This window comes from Epinephelus moara, chromosome 21 (genome assembly GCF_006386435.1).
Source record: "Epinephelus moara isolate mb chromosome 21, YSFRI_EMoa_1.0, whole genome shotgun sequence".
Taxonomy (NCBI): domain Eukaryota; kingdom Metazoa; phylum Chordata; class Actinopteri; order Perciformes; family Serranidae; genus Epinephelus; species Epinephelus moara.
Window position 1 is genome coordinate 29,402,551 of NC_065526.1, and position 17,258 is coordinate 29,419,808.

At 41.1% G+C, this 17,258-nt stretch overlaps 1 protein-coding gene and 2 non-coding genes across 4 annotated transcripts in view; 1 reads left to right on the forward strand and 2 right to left on the reverse strand.

Annotated features, from left to right (window-relative positions):
* Positions 1-17,258, forward strand: part of LOC126383158 (contactin-associated protein-like 4) — a 146,468-nt gene that overhangs the window by 77,142 nt on the left and 52,068 nt on the right. For both annotated transcript variants that reach the window (XM_050033605.1, XM_050033607.1), the window contains exons 8-10: positions 3,379-3,646; positions 3,897-4,040; positions 5,832-6,003. In XM_050033605.1, coding sequence (XP_049889562.1) covers positions 3,379-3,646; positions 3,897-4,040; positions 5,832-6,003 — 584 coding nt within the window. The remainder of the gene's footprint in view (positions 1-3,378; positions 3,647-3,896; positions 4,041-5,831; positions 6,004-17,258) is intronic.
* On the reverse strand, positions 7,832-7,914 carry trnal-uaa (transfer RNA leucine (anticodon UAA)). Its single transcript has one exon. It is a non-coding gene; the product is annotated as a tRNA-Leu (tRNA).
* trnal-uaa (transfer RNA leucine (anticodon UAA)) lies at positions 12,350-12,432 on the reverse strand. Its single transcript has one exon. It is a non-coding gene; the product is annotated as a tRNA-Leu (tRNA).

A 17,258-nucleotide genomic window follows, 5' to 3' on the forward strand; every position in this document is an offset into this window, starting at 1 on the left:
AGCAAGTCCTTGTATTCTGAGAAGTAATTACTGTTTCTGTAAAAGGAGTCTGGTGGCTGTGGACTGGGGCAGCTGCAAAATGTATTTTGGCCTCCTGAAAACTGACCACCAAAATATTGGTATCTGTATAAGCGCATGCTATATGCAAATTATTTTACTGCCTCACTTTGCCATAAGGCAGCCCTTTGTGACAAGGAACTGAAGCCATTATAGTGCCCTTTATAGAGCCACCAGACTGTTGTGTTATTGTGTGACTTCTCAGAACCGAACTACTGTGGCATCCACAGCAGTATGTGGATTTGTATGTAGCAACATTACAACATCGTACAGAAACCTACGTCATGTCACATGGGAAAAAGTCTTCAGAAGGGCTTGGGGAAAATAACATTTTGAAACTAAAACATGCATACTGAGACCAAATTTTGAAATTTTCGATTTGAATACACGAGGAACACTAATTCAAAACTATGCTTCAAAGCTGACTGATAAAGAAAACCAATTAAAATAATTATAAAATAACAGAGTTGCCCTTTAACAGAGTGATAGTTTTATCTAATTAAATTACTATGTGTAATGTGAAATGGCTTACCGTAAGTGGCAAAATCACAGAGAATTATCAGCCAACTCTGCAGCTCTATTGAGCTTTTTAGCTGTCTTTTAGCTCAGTGTTTTGGTTTAAAGGGTTACTTCGCTGATTTTCAACCATCTTGTATCAAAACAATCTGGGTAGTATGTGTAATTGAACTGTCTTACCAGTGCCGAGATATCCCTCTCCACCCCCCCATGAAAGTCTCGCTGGCTCTCAGGCTGTTACTTGAACTACAAGTTGCACTTCCGTATGTTTGTATTGTCAACCCATGCTGCCACCACGGACACAAAGTAGAAGTATAGTATAGAGCATAGAAGCAGATCAAGAGACAGACCAGCTCCTCTCTCTCTCTCTCGCTCTCTTGAGCTCGGACCGCAATCCAATCAGATGGTAAAACTAGGCAGTGCTGATCGAATATATATCAAGATTATGTCACTGTATGGCCTATTTCTCTAACAGTGTTTTTAGAAGCATATATTAGTGCCTTGTTTAGCTGTAATAGCGAGAGTTTGTGAACAGGAAGTGGGCACCATACTGTTTCCTGCATAGTAAAAACGAAGGCCAAAAACCTGAGATCAAGCAGTAAAACTAGGCAGCACAGATCAAATATAAACCAAGATTTTGTTATTGAGTTGCCTATTTCTCACCACAAATGTTTCCAGAAACATGTTTTAGCTTACTGTTTAACTGTAATACAAGATTGTTTCTTGCCAGCCAACAGCCACTGTTTCAAATGGACTATTCGCAATACGTCACCCATCAGCGGGAGCGTTTATTGGTCTGGTGCGATGCAGCACTTTCTGGTACTTGAAGGTTTTCTTCCTCTTAAGCAAAAGCATCATTTTTCTCTGCTTTCTCTGGTCCTGTAGCACCAATTTCAAAAGTGTTTGCGGCTTTCTACTGCATAGACATCCCAGTTTTATTAAAAGGCCATCATTCCAGCAGTGAAATACTTGTTTAATGGAGCGTACTGTTTCTGTTACTGTTCAGACTCAGCACTCTCAAAAACCTAATTTCTAACTGTAGCCGACAGCGGAAAAGCTCTGATAAACTAATTGTACACCACCTGCCCAGCACCATACAGCACACAGACAATGTTAGCAACTAGCTAGTGAAGAGAATGGAATATCTGGCAGATGTGGGTGGTGACTAAACCAGGGGCCAATATCCAATGACAAATGAATGTTAATGTTGCATCATGTTTGCTAATAGGTAACTGTAATCTTTAGGTTTCTAAATAGGTAACTGTCTGCTAACACGATTTAATAAGACTCACCTTGTTCATATGCTTGTTTGGAATAAAAAGGTCCAAGTCTACATGACAACAATCAACACTGCACGTACTCATCATCTTCAGATATATAACTGTATTGATCAGTTAAAAAATGAGCAATTAGCTCAAAAGGATGAATCCATGGAAAATACCAGCCTGCAAATCTTTTGTGGCCACATAGAGCTGTCCTCTGTTTCTCCCATGTGATGATGACAGATCACGTTAATCATTTGGGGAAAGCTTTGATGTTCAGCTCCTCAAACTCTCTGAGCTCTGAGCTTTTATATCTGAGAGAGAATGCAGCATCAATAGCTGGAGCTGCACCACCTAGAATAAAATCTGCTAAATCTGGCCCTTCAAAGCTGATAGAAGATTCTGCTTGGTGTTATTTGTGACTTATTCATTACAAGAGGTGCTAACAAACACCATGAGGACACAAGTTCCCATCAAAGCTTGGCCGGTGCCAACCAATCCCTCATGTGCATAATGGATGAGGTTGTGTTTGTCTGCATGCAGGTGTCTTCATACATGTTAACATCTGCAGAGCACCGCTGGGAAATCATCTGGACGCTGCTGTTAATGAGCTGCTAGCTGGTTAGCGATGCTGACGAGGGCTTAACAAGGACAGTGAGTGAGTGAGTGGACAGAGGAGAGTAGGCGATCTGTAGACTTTCAGTAACGCTTCTTTGTCTTATTCATTAGGATCTTTAGATGTTTGTACAATCACAATAAGTGGATCAAGCTCAGTGAAGAGCATCTGAACCATTTCTAATAAACAGTCTCTCATTACAGTAAAGGACCAGAGAGCAGAGAAGTAAAGATAAAAAAGGTTCAGAGATTCACATGCATGGCTGAAGATCTAATAGAGGCTATTAGTTATGGTCCTTTTTAATACAGAGACCACTTTTGGCCATTCTTAAAGGTATGATAACAAAGTGAAGTGAAGCCTTAAATGATGTGCGTAAGTGTGTGAGAGGGATTTCGGGAGTGCATGTGTGATGGTGAATGGCTTTTGGCAGATTTTATAGCTCACTTTTTACTTTGTATTTTGCAGTGATGCTGCATCCTCCACCATGTACGTCCATATATCACTTTAACAGCTCTACAAAGGGCTTTTAGATGTCATCTGTGTTTCCGGAGCATTATAAAGATAGCAGGCTGATATTCCCAGCAGAGAGCTGGGACTGTAATATATTACTACTGCAGCCTTAGCAAAGAACCTGGTGTCATTACCACTACTCAAAACAATGGACCGCAACGAAAAAGTCCATATAGCACTGCTCACATACACACCCACCTCCCTCCATGCCTCTGAGCTGGGTGACATTGGGATTTTTCAGTTTGCATCATGCTTTTATTCTCAAGGAGACTTGCTGATGAGATCACTGCGACAGAGGTCACATCGACACGCCCTCTGCAACTGATTAATATTCATGTTTTATGTTGTTTTATCTCTCTAGTAATCATTTTTTCTGTCCCGCCTCCTCTCTCTCCCCTCTGCATGTTTCTCTCTCAGGGCAATGTGACCTTTTCTTGTGCTGAGTCGGTGTCCGTCGCCGTGACGTTCCCCGGCCCCCAGAGCTTCCTCCAGTTGCCAGGGGCCATGCCATCCTCGTCGGGGGGATTGTCCGTGGGGTTCCAGTTCAGGACGTGGAACAAGGCGGGGCTTCTGCTCACGTTTGACCTGCCTCAGGAAGAGGGCGTGGCCTGGCTGTACCTGAGTGAGGCCAAACTCCGGCTTCAGATCCATAAAGCTGGCAGGGCACTGCTGGAGCTCAGTGCAGGTCAGTTTAAATGTCAATCAAATCAGTTTCTAACCCCTCACCTTTTGTTACCAGTGCCTGAAAGTTATATTTTAGCCTCACCTATAACTAATGTAACCCTTAGCTTCCTCACTGCTAAATTCTTACCATTGAAATAACACTGAAAATCTCACATTTTACTCTGTTTGTAAGCTTTGTAATACTACTAAAAAATGCTACATAAATGAAAATGCATATGATATAACTATGATCAATATAAATGTTGTTCCAGGTTCTGCTCTGAATGACGGTCAGTGGCACTCAGTGGAGCTGAACTCCAGACGAGGTCGTCTGAGCATTGTTGTAGATGGAGAAGAAGGAGGTGTCGCTCATGCCAGTCATTCTGTCACCATAGGAAGTCAACTCTTCTTTGGTGGTAAGAGTGAAAGAAATAATCCCAGACTCTGCTGTCAAACTGAGAAAGGTGCCAATCACTGAGCTGTTGCAGTGCACATTTCTTTAAAGATATACTTTGCAGGATTTTCGCAGAAGAACAATGTATAGACTCATACAGAAGTAATCCTTCTCAGTCATCGCTTATGAGGCGCTAGAAGTGTGTGTGCCAGGTGCCAGACAGTAAGCAGCAGATGATGCAAAAATAGCGAGATGAAACGCCAAATCAATGTGAATCAGGGGTTGGCTTTTACTTTAACTTATGCTGTATTTCCAGTCACCAATAATCCTGCATAGTATACCTTAAACTTCACTGTACTTTACTTGCCCTTGATAGTACTTTGAATTAGTATTCAGTAGACATTCCAGCAGTAGAACATCTGGGTTGAGCACTGATCAGTACTCTTATACTGATCAGTATAAGAGTAGTTTTGCAACACATAATTAATGTTCCACTTAAAAGCATTTTACAGTAGGTCTGGGGTCATGAAGCTATATTTCAAATTTTAATTTAATTTTTCCCATTTTAAAGCATATTTACCTGAATGATTAATTTAATATCCGTCATTTATGGATTACTTTATTTCTGCTTCTTTCTTTTTTTTCTTTTTTTTTTTTGTCTGGATTTATCTTCATTTCCTTTTTCTTTTGATGTCTGCCAAGGCAATGCAACCCGGTCTGAAAGTTTTCATGTTATTTATTTTTTTAATTTGTTTTTCAGCAGTACTTTCGGTTAAAATTAAATTTAATTAAATTTTCTTTTCATATACAAAGAAGTTGCCACCTTTTATGACTATACTTAAAGCTGCAGTTGCAGTATAAACAGTAATAATGTAGACATTTTGTGGCCTTGTACATATATATATATATATGTATATATATTTTAAATATTCATTTAAAGTTGTTGACATTAAATATTGCACTGTACAGTTGGTGTTGTCAGTACTCTCTTCTAAAGTTGTGAGCGCTGTGAGCCAAGTTTAACTCATGGCTGTTTTATAATGAAAGTTATAAGCCTGCTTTATCTTCTCCTCTCTTGTCTCTTCTCTCATTTCTCTCTTTACTCTGTCCTTCCATCATTTATCTCTCCTTTTCTCTTCCTGTTTCCCTCCCTTGCCCTCTGTTTCCCTCTCCTCCACTGACATCCCCACTGCGTCCTTCTCTTAAATCCCATCACTTTTGTCCTCTCTTTGCTCAGCAGTATTGCAGTCCAGACATGTTCTTTGACTGCCTTAGGCTTTTTATCATCCCACACATGCACACTCGCACATTTACACTATCTCCTTTTCCACATTTAATGGTCTGCTGAGGAAAAAAATACCCATTTTCATTTGATCAAGGCTTAGCTTCTGTTTGCATTATTCCAGCCACTTAAAAATACACAGATCATGGCTCAGCTTACCGTGTGATAGAACACGTTTAGTAAACCGCAATATGTCTTACCCCTATAGAACACTGTACACAATGCACATTAACGTCTCCAGTAAATGAGTATGTTTTTCGACCTTTACTTAACTCACAGCGCATTTTAACTATCACAGTGAGTTGTTTTCAGCTTTCGCTCTGATTTTTCTTCCATTTGTGTGAATGTTATCCAAACACTATATTAGCTTCTCCTTTAAGCCCAATAATCTTTTATTTTATGTCACTGTATAGTCACTGTTTTTCTATTGACTTCTGCTTAAAGCCCATCTCTGTCTTTTTTCAGTACTGCTGTCCTGTCAGCCTCCACACTGTTTTTGGCTTTACCTGCTCTCTTTGCTTTCCTGTCCAGGTTGTCCTGCTGAAGAGGACAGTCAGGAATGTAAAAATCCCTTCGACATCTTTCAGGGCTGTATGCGTCACCTCAGTGTGGAAAACCAGCCGGTGGACCTGATAATGGTGCAGCAAAGACTGCTGGGAAACTACAGCCACCTGCAGATCGACATGTGTGGCATCATCGACAGGTCAGATCCCCAAAAACCTGCCTAGCCCTGCCATGACTGAGAAACCAATGCAGATATGCTTACCAGTGTATTCCTTAGAAAAGCAGTCATGTGCAGCCATAAAACACACCAGATGTTGTCGCTGATCACCTCTCAGTGTCTGCAGCCTTGAGTTTTGACCCTTCAGGGAGTATGGTTGTGGTCTAGGGAGTGTTCAGTATAAATAAATTGGCACAGATTTACATTGTTTTTCTGGTTCAAGGATTTTTCACCTCAGTTGGGGGCAGTTACTGAGATATGTTTGTGTCTCTGTAGGTTTAAGGGTGTGTCAGGATGAAAGGATACAAACATTACAGTGTTCCAAACAGCCATCACTGCACCATACAGCACGTAAAATATATAGTTAGTCCTTCAGTGTGTTTTCCCACTGAAGTAGCCACAAGCTCTTTTGCTTTTGTTGTGGACAGCACTGAATCATTTTTTACACTTTCAGTCTTTAGTAATTTATGACAGTAGACAGTCTTTACATCCAGTGATAAGCTCTCCTCTACTAGGAGTTGGATTTGAACCCACAAGGTCTTGTGTCAATTGCATCTTGAGTGCAAGGCCTCTGCCTTGCCACCACCTGCTTATCGTGATAATGTCAATTTTTGGAATCATCCATGCCATGAAAATGCGTTCAAGGCCAAAACCAAACAATTTAATGAAACAATCTGTTTCAGTGACAGCACTTCACCATGTCTTCAGGCCCTATTCAAAAGTAGAGCCATGAACAGGCCCAAAAAATCAGGCCAGACCCGCATAGTTTCTGACCAACCTGAGTGCAAGCAGCAGTTTTTGGCCTAAGACAGATAAAACATTTTCCAGTGTATTTCCACTGTAATTTTTTTTCATTTCAATATTAAAACATTTAATACAAGCTAAAGTCAACTACAGTCCAGTTATGGAGGTCTGCTAGAAAGACATTAAAACACAGCTGTGCTACAAACTACAATAATCCTCCAGTTAGGAACCAGAAAACCCAACTTATTTTAAACACATAGTTCAAGATGCCAGTGGCTGTGGCAGTGACCAGACCCAGCCCAGCTGTTTTGACTGGGTCAAGATGGGCTTCATGATGGGGTTTGCAGTGAAAATGGCCACTGTCGCCATGTTTGGCACTTTTTCCTGTCTCAGGATTGGCATGCGCAGCAGAGAGCTGATGGGAAGAGTGGGGAAGACCATGATGCAGAATGGGGGGACATTCTGCAACTTCATGGCCATCGGTATGGGCATACGCTGCTGAGGCGGATGAGGAACAAGATCCTCCTCCTCCTCCATACAATTATACAGCTATGGGGCCTTTTCCAGTAACTACAAGTAGAGCTTTCTGTTTGTTCGATGCTGTTGCGCTCTCACCAGCAGTCTAGTTTTGTCAATAAAAGCTCAGTTTTTTGTGGTAACAGACATTTGTGACACGATCTCTGACCTGCGCCTTCTCCTACTGAATGTTCAGCACAGCCCATAAAGTGTACCTTATGTAATTAATAAAGATTGTATTACATTTTTGCTCATTAATGAAAGACAGGAGTCAGGATGAGTTGATGGAAACAGAGCCCATATATTATTCATGACATTACACAAACTATAAGGTCTGCCTTTATAAGAAAAAAAAAAAAAAAAAAAAAAAAAAAAAAAAAAAAAAAAAAACACTGGAAAATTGGAGCAAAACCAGCCTGATTCACTGAGGGGAATTTTGAGAAATTACAGCCCAGTCCAAACCTGGCAAGTCCAATGACTAAACCACTTGACCATCCTTGACACAGCAATGTTCAGAAGATGGTTTTTGCACATAAATTTTCACCTATAATACCAGGAGTGGGGTTCGAACCCACGTGGGCATTTGCCCATTGGATCTTAAGTCCAACGCCTTAACCACTCGGCCATCCTGGTTCTACTCCCATAGCTTGTAAAGTTACAGAGAGACCACTGTCTGAAGTTGTTCTCTGTCTCTGTTGTATGATCCAACTTTATATGAGACACAACTACTGAGGAAGTGAAATGTAATTTTTCTTTTCTTTGACTTTTTGGCAGAGTCATTTATTTGCGAGGTGAAGCGGTGTGAAGTGTTGAATCCAAGAAAATAAGAAACAAATGCACACAAAGAATCAAAAGCGTGCGCTCACACTTGCAGTATTTCCATTAAGGAACAGAGAATTATTGTTCAGTGGAGACCTGAAGTGTGAAATAACCACTGACAGCCCTGTTTGTTTTATTTCCCCCGATATGTGACAGATCAAGATTTCTCAACAAAAAAAACCCAACAGTTTTCCTCTCATGTGTTTCTCACTTAAATAATAAGTGTTGTTCTCACTTGTGTATCTGCCTTTTTGTCATGATTTGTCAGCTTTGTTTCAGTTAGCACCATGGTGATATCAGAAGTGTGAGACGCCATTGATAAAGCAGCAATCTCCTAATTTATTACTTTCCATTCTCTGAGGACTTTTCATTCTTACTCCAGCTGCCTTTTGCTAATGCTATGTAGATTTTATTAAGGCCTTACGTTTTCTCTGTTGAGGTGCCCTAATAGCCTACAAGCACCAACAATGAGCCTGTCTTCTAATATTTCATTTCAGGTCTCTTGAAAATAATATTTTAGTTGGATATCATATGTGTCATACAGAATAAGATACACTGAAGAAAGTTAAAACATAATCTAAAGACTAAGCGTCTGCAGCCAGGCTAGGGACAGCATTGCTTTAAGCTAAATATTTAAGCCAAATATTTTGTCATAAACCAAAGGCTTAGACAGTTTATCATTTAGGCCCGATGTTGGTGCTAGATGAAAAGTCAGAGGATCACCAAAATTTACAATTCATCCTTTGGGGGACATGAATGTTTCTACAAAATTTAATGCCAATCCATCCAACAGTTGTTAAGATAGATAGAGATGCAGACAGACATGCAAAACAAGAGAGTAGCGATATCATTATTGTTCATCATAATTTCCATTTTCATCTCTGTCAGAGTAATTTATAGTCACCTTACATCAAGAGAGTAAGTCATGTGGAGCAGAACCAATTGCCTGCTTTCTCAGTGTCACACTAAAAACAGTTAAAGACACACAGTCATTTACCTTTATATATTCAGTACATATGAATACAGCTACACACAACGGCCACATCCTCATCAGAGAAGGAGAATCTGCTCCAGTGGGTTTAATTAAATATCCTCTTGTTTCTACATTTATTGGATTATTATCCAGCAGAATTCAGTTCTCGCACAGATCTGCTTACTGGAACAGAACAAGAGAAAAATCATGGCTCCCACTGTGCTTTCCCTCATTGTTCCTCTGTTGATTAAATGTTGGGTCCATGGGATATAAAGTTCAAAGCAAAATGGAGTTACAGATCCTGCCTCCATACACCTCTCTTACCTCAGAGCGGGGTGTTACATCTGTGTTAGTGCGTCAGTGCGCAGACGTAATAGCAGTGCAACCCCATGCAATGAGTACAACATAGAAGCAGTCATGCATTTAGTAGATTTGACCCGTCAGTCTTGTTGCGGGGCTTGAACTGAATCAACACTCGGGTCTAATTTACTTCAGTTCTAACCCGAGTTCACATTGCAAGTAGCGTGGTCAAAAAGTCAACATAAGTCCATCGTTTTCCTGTAGAGGTGAACAACCTAAGAAATGAGTGTAACAACAACATTGACAGCCATTCAAAGCTCTCCAGTTTTGTACATGTTTCCTCTGAAAAACTGCAGGGAAAAAAAAAAAAACAGTGGATAGAAAGCTCAAAACATATATGTACTTACTTTACTGTACTTTTTGGTAGAGTTAAGTCTGCATGTGGGGCTAATCCTGGTTGGCAATTTATTAATTTTTTAACATGGGAGATGGACCCAGATGGACAAGTAGGGCAGGTTTACAAGGAGGATGCATTTTGGTCATTTTGCTAACTAAGGGGAAGGCGTCCCCCCTTAAATCACCTCCATCCATCCATTTTCAACCGCTTATCTGAAGCCAGATCATGGGCGCAGGCAGTATTCCAGACATCCCTTTTCCCAGCAACACTTTCCAGGTCCTTCTGGGGGACCCCAAGGCGTTCCCATGTCAGACGAAATATGTAATCCCTCCAGCATGTTCTGGGTCTGCCCCAGGGCCTCCTACCAGTTGGACATTCCTGGAACACCTCTAACTGGGAGGACCCAGGAGGCATCCTGATCAGATGCCCGAACCACCTCAACTGACCCCTTTCTACATGAAGGGGCAGTGGCTCTACTTCGATCTCCCTTCAGATGTCCGAGCTCCTTACCCTATCTCTAACGCTGAGCCCAGCCTCCCTTCTGAGGAATCTCATTTTGGTCGCTTGTATCGGCCACCTCATTCTTTCGGTCATTACCCAGAGCCATGACATGTTCTAAATGGCCCAGATATCACAGGGGATACCTAAACTTAAGACTGTTTGTCTTAAGCCAATAGCCTATAGCATTTGCTATACAGAAAACTGTTATCCAGCTAAATAGATGTAACCATTTAAAAGAAATCGCTTAACAGTATAAAAAAATACAGAAAATACATCACACTAGGGTTGGGTACCATTCACATTTGAACCAGTACTTAGAATTTGGTACCGGTACCCAACGGATCCTTTTTCAGTACTTTACCTTCTCTTTACCAACCAAGTTGTTGCTGAGTGTTAGCTAACACTGGTGACAATGCTAAGCTAACATCAACCAAGACAGTGACAAAAGCCCAATTATCTCCAACAACAATATATCTAACTAGCTAATTAATCAACAAAGATGTCGATGAAGTTGTTTATGCCTTACTTTGTTACTCTAAGTTTTGATGTCCATGGAGGGTTCAACTTCTTAGGCACTGGCTGCAGGCGTGCTCACATAGTACAGCTGCTTCCAGGGACTTGGCTTTTAGGCTCTCAAACAATGTAGACTCTTAAGGTTTTAGGTACAGTTTGCATTTGACCATGTGCCTTGGCCAGCTTTGCATTTCGCATTTGAAATATTGCAGCGAGCGTTGCCTGTGCAGAGTTATAAAAAGTGTATGCACACTTGCAACTGCTTTCAGCTCACTGTTGCCCTGACTCACTCTGACGTGAAGTGGCTGCAGAGGTGACGTTGTCTCATTTTTTCTCTCTGTCTTCAAAGTTACTTTGTCACCCAGATGCACTCTCAGGTACAACTGATTTGACGTGAATTTGTAATTGGTAGCACTGAGGTTATCCAGTCAGTAGTCATAAAAGTATGTTTTGTACGCAGCTCTACATTATACCAAAAATACCTGCCGAACAACACATCAACTTAAGCAGAGGCTCAGAGTATAACAATTTGATCAACCGAGCTGATTTTCATTGAAAATGTGGAATATCTATAGTTACAAGTGATTGGAGGAGCTGTAACTGTGCTTTTCCTCTTTTACATTGTGGTGTTACTGTCCGAGCAAGGAATATATTAGTAACAGGAGTGGGATTTAAACCCACAAGGACATCTGTTCATTGCATCTTGAATGCAACGCCCTCTTAAGTCAGCGATCTTGGTGTATAATGAAATTGGTCATTGTTCGGACACAACCCACACAGACAGTTTCCTCACAAATGACTTCTCACGGTTTTGCAAATAATGAGTCAATACTCGCAGGAACACCGAGGGTGTAAGGAGTGGAAAGATGGTATACTGCTGTGAAACGAAGAGGTTGGAGGTGCAGAATGTGTCATTTTGAATAAAATAGAATATATCTTTATTGTCCGCCATGGGTGGAAATTTGTCTTCAGCTCACCAAACACAAAAGACAACACTGTAAAAGCAGACAAATAGTTAGTAAAACAAAAAAAAACAGTGTCTTTATAAAAATAATTTACACAAAACACATTGACACACAAGACCACACTTTTTGTCCCATCTCTCAACAGTCAATTTTGACTGACTTAGTTCTTTTCGTTTGCAATGAAAAGGCAACAGCAGCGTGAAACTGTGCAATTTAATGTTCTTCTTCTGTGCAGTTTTTTACCAACACGTCAGCCCAGCTTGACAAGTTGCTGTATTGCTCCCTTAAGGACTTGATTCTGACATTTACAGTTGTCATCCTGGTTTTTATTGCTGCTGTTCATTGCACTCATTTAATCCATGGTGATATGAGGGTTTTGGGACACATGTTCGCTACAAATATTAGCTCTGTATCTCATTCACTTCCACTGAAGTTCAGACAAATCAGGCCTGTGATTACTGTCATCTACTGCTGATATTAACATTGTTTTTCTGATCAATGACCTGTATCAGATGTAACATCATCAACCAAGTAGATTTGTTGTACAGTTTATATCACTCAGTATTGAAGGGAGTAATTTCAAATGAGAGACAAATATGTTACCAGGAGTGGGGTTCGAACCCACGTGGGCATTTGCCCATTGGATCTTAAGTCCAACGCCTTAACCACTCGGCCATCCTGGTACTTCTGTGCTTTCTTAAGTGCAGCTCATCAATCCATAGTCAGTGGTTCTGTGTTTGGCGAAAATAGATAAATAAATACCAGAAGTAGGATTTGTGTCAGTTACATTTTGAGTGCAGTACCTTAACCAGTATTGTTAATGAGTTATTCATGGACACATTGAGGGCCTAAACTATACCTTATGCAAATGCACATCCGTTGTTACTTTAAGATACTCAAGTGCACCCCCTCAAGTGTTCACATCTATTGTAGACAAACTTAAAACCAGAGGAAAGTTACAAAGAGCTCAAAGTGTCGACCTGACCACCAGATTCTCCAGATCCCAATCCGATCAAGCTTTGAGGAACATGCCAGTACCCCAGAGGCCCTGTGTCCGTGCCAGGTCTGATCCACGGTGGGGCCTCCGATCTTGACACCTTGAGCCCTTCATCACATTCCTTCATATGTATTTGGTCGGCAATGATGTTTGGGTGGGTGTTGTGTGTGAAGTGGCATCCACATGAATGCCAGGACCAAAGGTTTCCCAGCCGAACATTGCATTGTCATGAGATGATCAATGTTATTCACTTCACCTGTCAGTAGTTTTAATGATGTGGCTCATCGGTGTAAGCTGGTCTTATACAGACTCTGTTAAGTCTATTGTACTATCATTGCTCTTGTCAGTGCACTAGACTACTCATTTAAGCAAAACTGGGAAACTCATTACAGGCAGAAAGAGATCAGATGTCACTTCAGCCAGACTGAGTTTGATTACTGTACCTCAGCACTCATTACAGCCCTGAAACTCTGACACTCTCACACACACACACACACACACACACACACACACACACACACACACACACACTAAATGCATAAAATAAAAGAACTAGGCAGTGCTTTATCTGCAAGGCTCCGGCGTACTCTTAAATTAAAGCAGTGTAGAGATAAATGAAGGTAAAAATCACACCGTAGCAGGCAGACAGGCTGCTGAGTCAGCGCTTTTATCTAAATAAAAGGGGAGGCTGCAGATTCTGCACAGTCATCTGTTTTCTCCTCAATATTCCTGCCTGAGTTTGGGCAAACACACACTCACACATTGTCACATACATTTATATAAGTAAACACACTCTCTAAAACATGTATTTAGGAAAATAAAGACAGGGGGGAAAAAATACCACCAAGCTTCACAAACACCGGTGACGTAAAATTGTGTGTGTGTTTGTGTGTGTTTGTCTCAAACCTCCTGGAGGTGCCAGCCGGTCTTGCAACAGATGGAAAGCAACCAGTGTGAATAAAAACACTGTTACTCATCCTCTCCTGTTGTCCTCTTTCTGTCTATCTTTCTCTCAGCAGAATGAGGTCAGAGGATGTCTTTGTGTGACACAGTAGAGCAGAGGCTGAGCTGTGTTATTTTAAAGTGTCAGTTTAACATTTAGCCATAGCTGTGTTTTCATGTGTGCATGTTTTGAGGTATCAGTCTGAAGGATTTGTAGCACAACCCCCCACTGTGGAGGTGAATGGAATTTGTTTTTGGATCTCACAAATCTACAGCAAAATGGTGTCAACGTTGGCGTTACACATGCACAGACCTCACCATCAAACACATATTCCCTGTGAAAACTATTGACAATGTGTTTTGTGGATCACCCAGAACTAATAGACAGACGTGTAAAAGTTGTATCATCATAGTCCTGTTACAGATATGATACAGAACAGTGCACTGTCACATAAACTCAGTTGCTAGTTTGTTATATACCTGTAGCTTAAGTCTTGTTGAGACAGTTTTTTATTTAGATATAGATAGTGGTGTGGTGGTTAGCACTGTCGCCTTACAGCAAGAGGGTACCTGGTTCGATCCCGGGTGCGGGAGCCCTTCTGTGCAGAGATTGCATGTTCTCCCCGTGTCAGCGTGGGTTTTCTCTGGGTACTCCGGCTTCCTCCCACAGTCAAAAAACATGCCGATTGGGGATAGGTTGATAGGTGACTCTAAATTGCCCGTAGGTGTGAATGGTTCTGTCTCTATGTGTTAGCCCTGTGATTGTCTGGCAACCTGTCCAGGGTGTACCCTCCCTCTCAGCCAATGTCAGCTGGGATAGGCTCCAGTCCCCCATGACCCTCAACAGGATAAGCGGTTAGAAAATGGATGGATGGATAATTCAGCTGTATTTTCTCTTTGATGGCTGTAGTTTGTGGTGCTGTTGAGTTGTGTTATACTGAAGTTTTAGTAACATTTAGTGTACTCGTATGTATAAAATGTAATAGGAAATGAGTTTACAGTATTACATGTGATAACCCATAGAGCTTTAGAAAGTCAAAACCATTTGTGCCAACATTGAGTGCATGAGTGCAATGGTCAAAAAAGAAATTATGTCAAGGGGAAAACTATATGTCAGGAAGATCACTAACCAACAGAGACAATAATGACATACTGTACTGTATCTAATGTAAAGAAAGTTGATAAAGAGGTAACCGACTTCTTATTTAATATGACTCACCTTTGTAGCAGTGTTAGCAATTTAGTTATTTCAAATTTCAAGTAATTTTGGGGTGTCAGTGGCTTAGTGGTAGAGCAGGCGCCCCATGTACAAGGCTGTTGCCGCAGCGGCCCGGGTTCGACTCCAGCCTGTGGCCCTTCGCTGCATGTCACTCCCCCTCTCTCTCCCCCCTTCACACTTAACTATCCTATCAATTAAAGGCAAAAATGCCCTAAAAAATATCTTTAAAAAAAAAAACAAGACTCAGAAGTCAGTCGGGGGCTGTATTCACAAACATCCTGAGAACACTCTCAGAGAGCTCCTAACAAAGCCATAAGAAATTCTAGCAAGGAGTCCTAGCTGAGGAGTGATTTTGAGAAACTGTCATTGCAACTCTGAGCAAGGAAGGGACTGAAACCTTTACCTTAATGAGGAGGTGTGGTTGACCCCGTTACTAGGTATGACATATTCTTGTAAAAAGTGTGATTGGATGATTCATTAAAAAAAAGCAGAAATAAAAATGCATTCTTAACGGGCATAGAATGGACAGTGAAATCAATAGGCTCAATCATAGAAGTTAGTCTCTATTAAGACATGATGTAATTGGAAATGCTGACATAATATTTCTCCTACCTCTTCGTCTTTTTCCGCTATTTTCTTCTTCTTCTTTCTTCTTAAGCCACTTAAGGGTCCAGTGTGTAGGATTTAGGGGGATATATTGGAATAAATGGAATAAAATATAATAAGTATGTTTTCTTTAGTTTATAGTCACCTGAAAATAAGAAATGTTGTGTTTTCATTAACTTAGAATGAGCCATTTATATCTACATAGGGAGCGGGTCCTCCTCTATGGAGTCAGCCATGTTGCACCACCATGTTTCTACAGTAGCCCAGAATGGGCAAACCAAACACTGGCTGTGGATAGGGCCATTCCCGTTTTTGTATTTTGTAAGCAACCTGTCCATGACTTGTAGCATCAGAAAACCACTGATTTTCTAACTTAAACTTCTTCATGTAGTGTTTTTACTGGTTCAAATCACTGGGTCCTTTTGTTCTGGAGAGGAAGAGACCTGTGCAGATAATTCTGCTCCCAGTAAAAACCTCCTGAATGGGGGTGCCCACTAGCTCACTTGGTAGAGCAGGTGCCCCATGCACAAAGCCACATCCTTGCTGCAGCAGCCACAGGCTCAATTCCAACCCACAGCCCCCTGCTGCATGCCATCGCCACCATCTCTCCTCCCCACCCTAAGAGGGTGCCATCGGATAAAGGCAAAAAATATCCTTGGAAAAAAAAAAAAAAGAAAGAAACCTCCTGAACATCTGGATCTTAGAGAAAGAAGATGAGCACACATTTGCAGGTGCTAGGCTAGCAGCCTGTTTCCAACATGCCAAACAGCACCAGAGAAATACTGATTTGTAAAACAGAACTGCTTTTTTCTGTTTATTTACCAGCTCAAATCATTGGATCCGTTTGTTTTGGAGAGGGGGAGACCTCTGCAGATAATCCAGCTCACTGTAAAAACCTCCTGGACAATAAACACTAAAGGAATTCTAATCAGGAGAAGTTTCATCTGCAGTCCTCACTGTTAGACATCACTAAATCTCCCTAAATCCTACACACTGTTCCTGTAAAAGTCCTCCTCCCTGCTCCTTATAGGTTTTCACCCCAGTAGCTCTCTTAAGGGCGAAATACTTTTAAAATATCTTTTATCTTTGCCAGGATCTAGTCTTACCTTTAAGGGGAAATTCTTTAAAAACATGTTACTTCTAAGAAATTTCTTAGAATTTCGTCACTAGCAGCAACTCTTTGTACCAGGAAGCTTTGCGAATACAGCCCCAGGACTTAAAGTAGCTGGTTCACTGAAGAGTGTGTTGTCATCCCGCCATCCTACTGCAGGTTGCTAAATCAGTTCCTATAACTCTACCTACATGAACAAACAGCTTTGCGGGGCCCACATTTCTTCTGCTGCCTGCTACATACACATACACACATTTGCTTCCTGATTATAAACCACCCATTTCTTCTGATTGAAAAAATGATCACAGGCTTCCAGGAATTACGTACCGTGGGCAGGAGTGGCATTTACATGTTTCTGACAGGTCAATGTAAAATGTGTGAGCAGGTTGAAATATAAAAACGGATGTTCGTAAATATAAATGCTTTTTCTCCCATTGTTTTTCATTTCAATTCCTGAATGGCCTTGGTAGCTTTTAAGCCTTGACCACATCCAGTGTACAATAGATCATATGTATGCAGAGGAAGAAAAACACACCATATAGTGCAATGCTTCTTTGTCTTTCCCAGTGTCAGTATATCATTTTCAATGTCAAATGTATTCTCACAATCACTGCCACCCTTCTTCAGTTTCTTT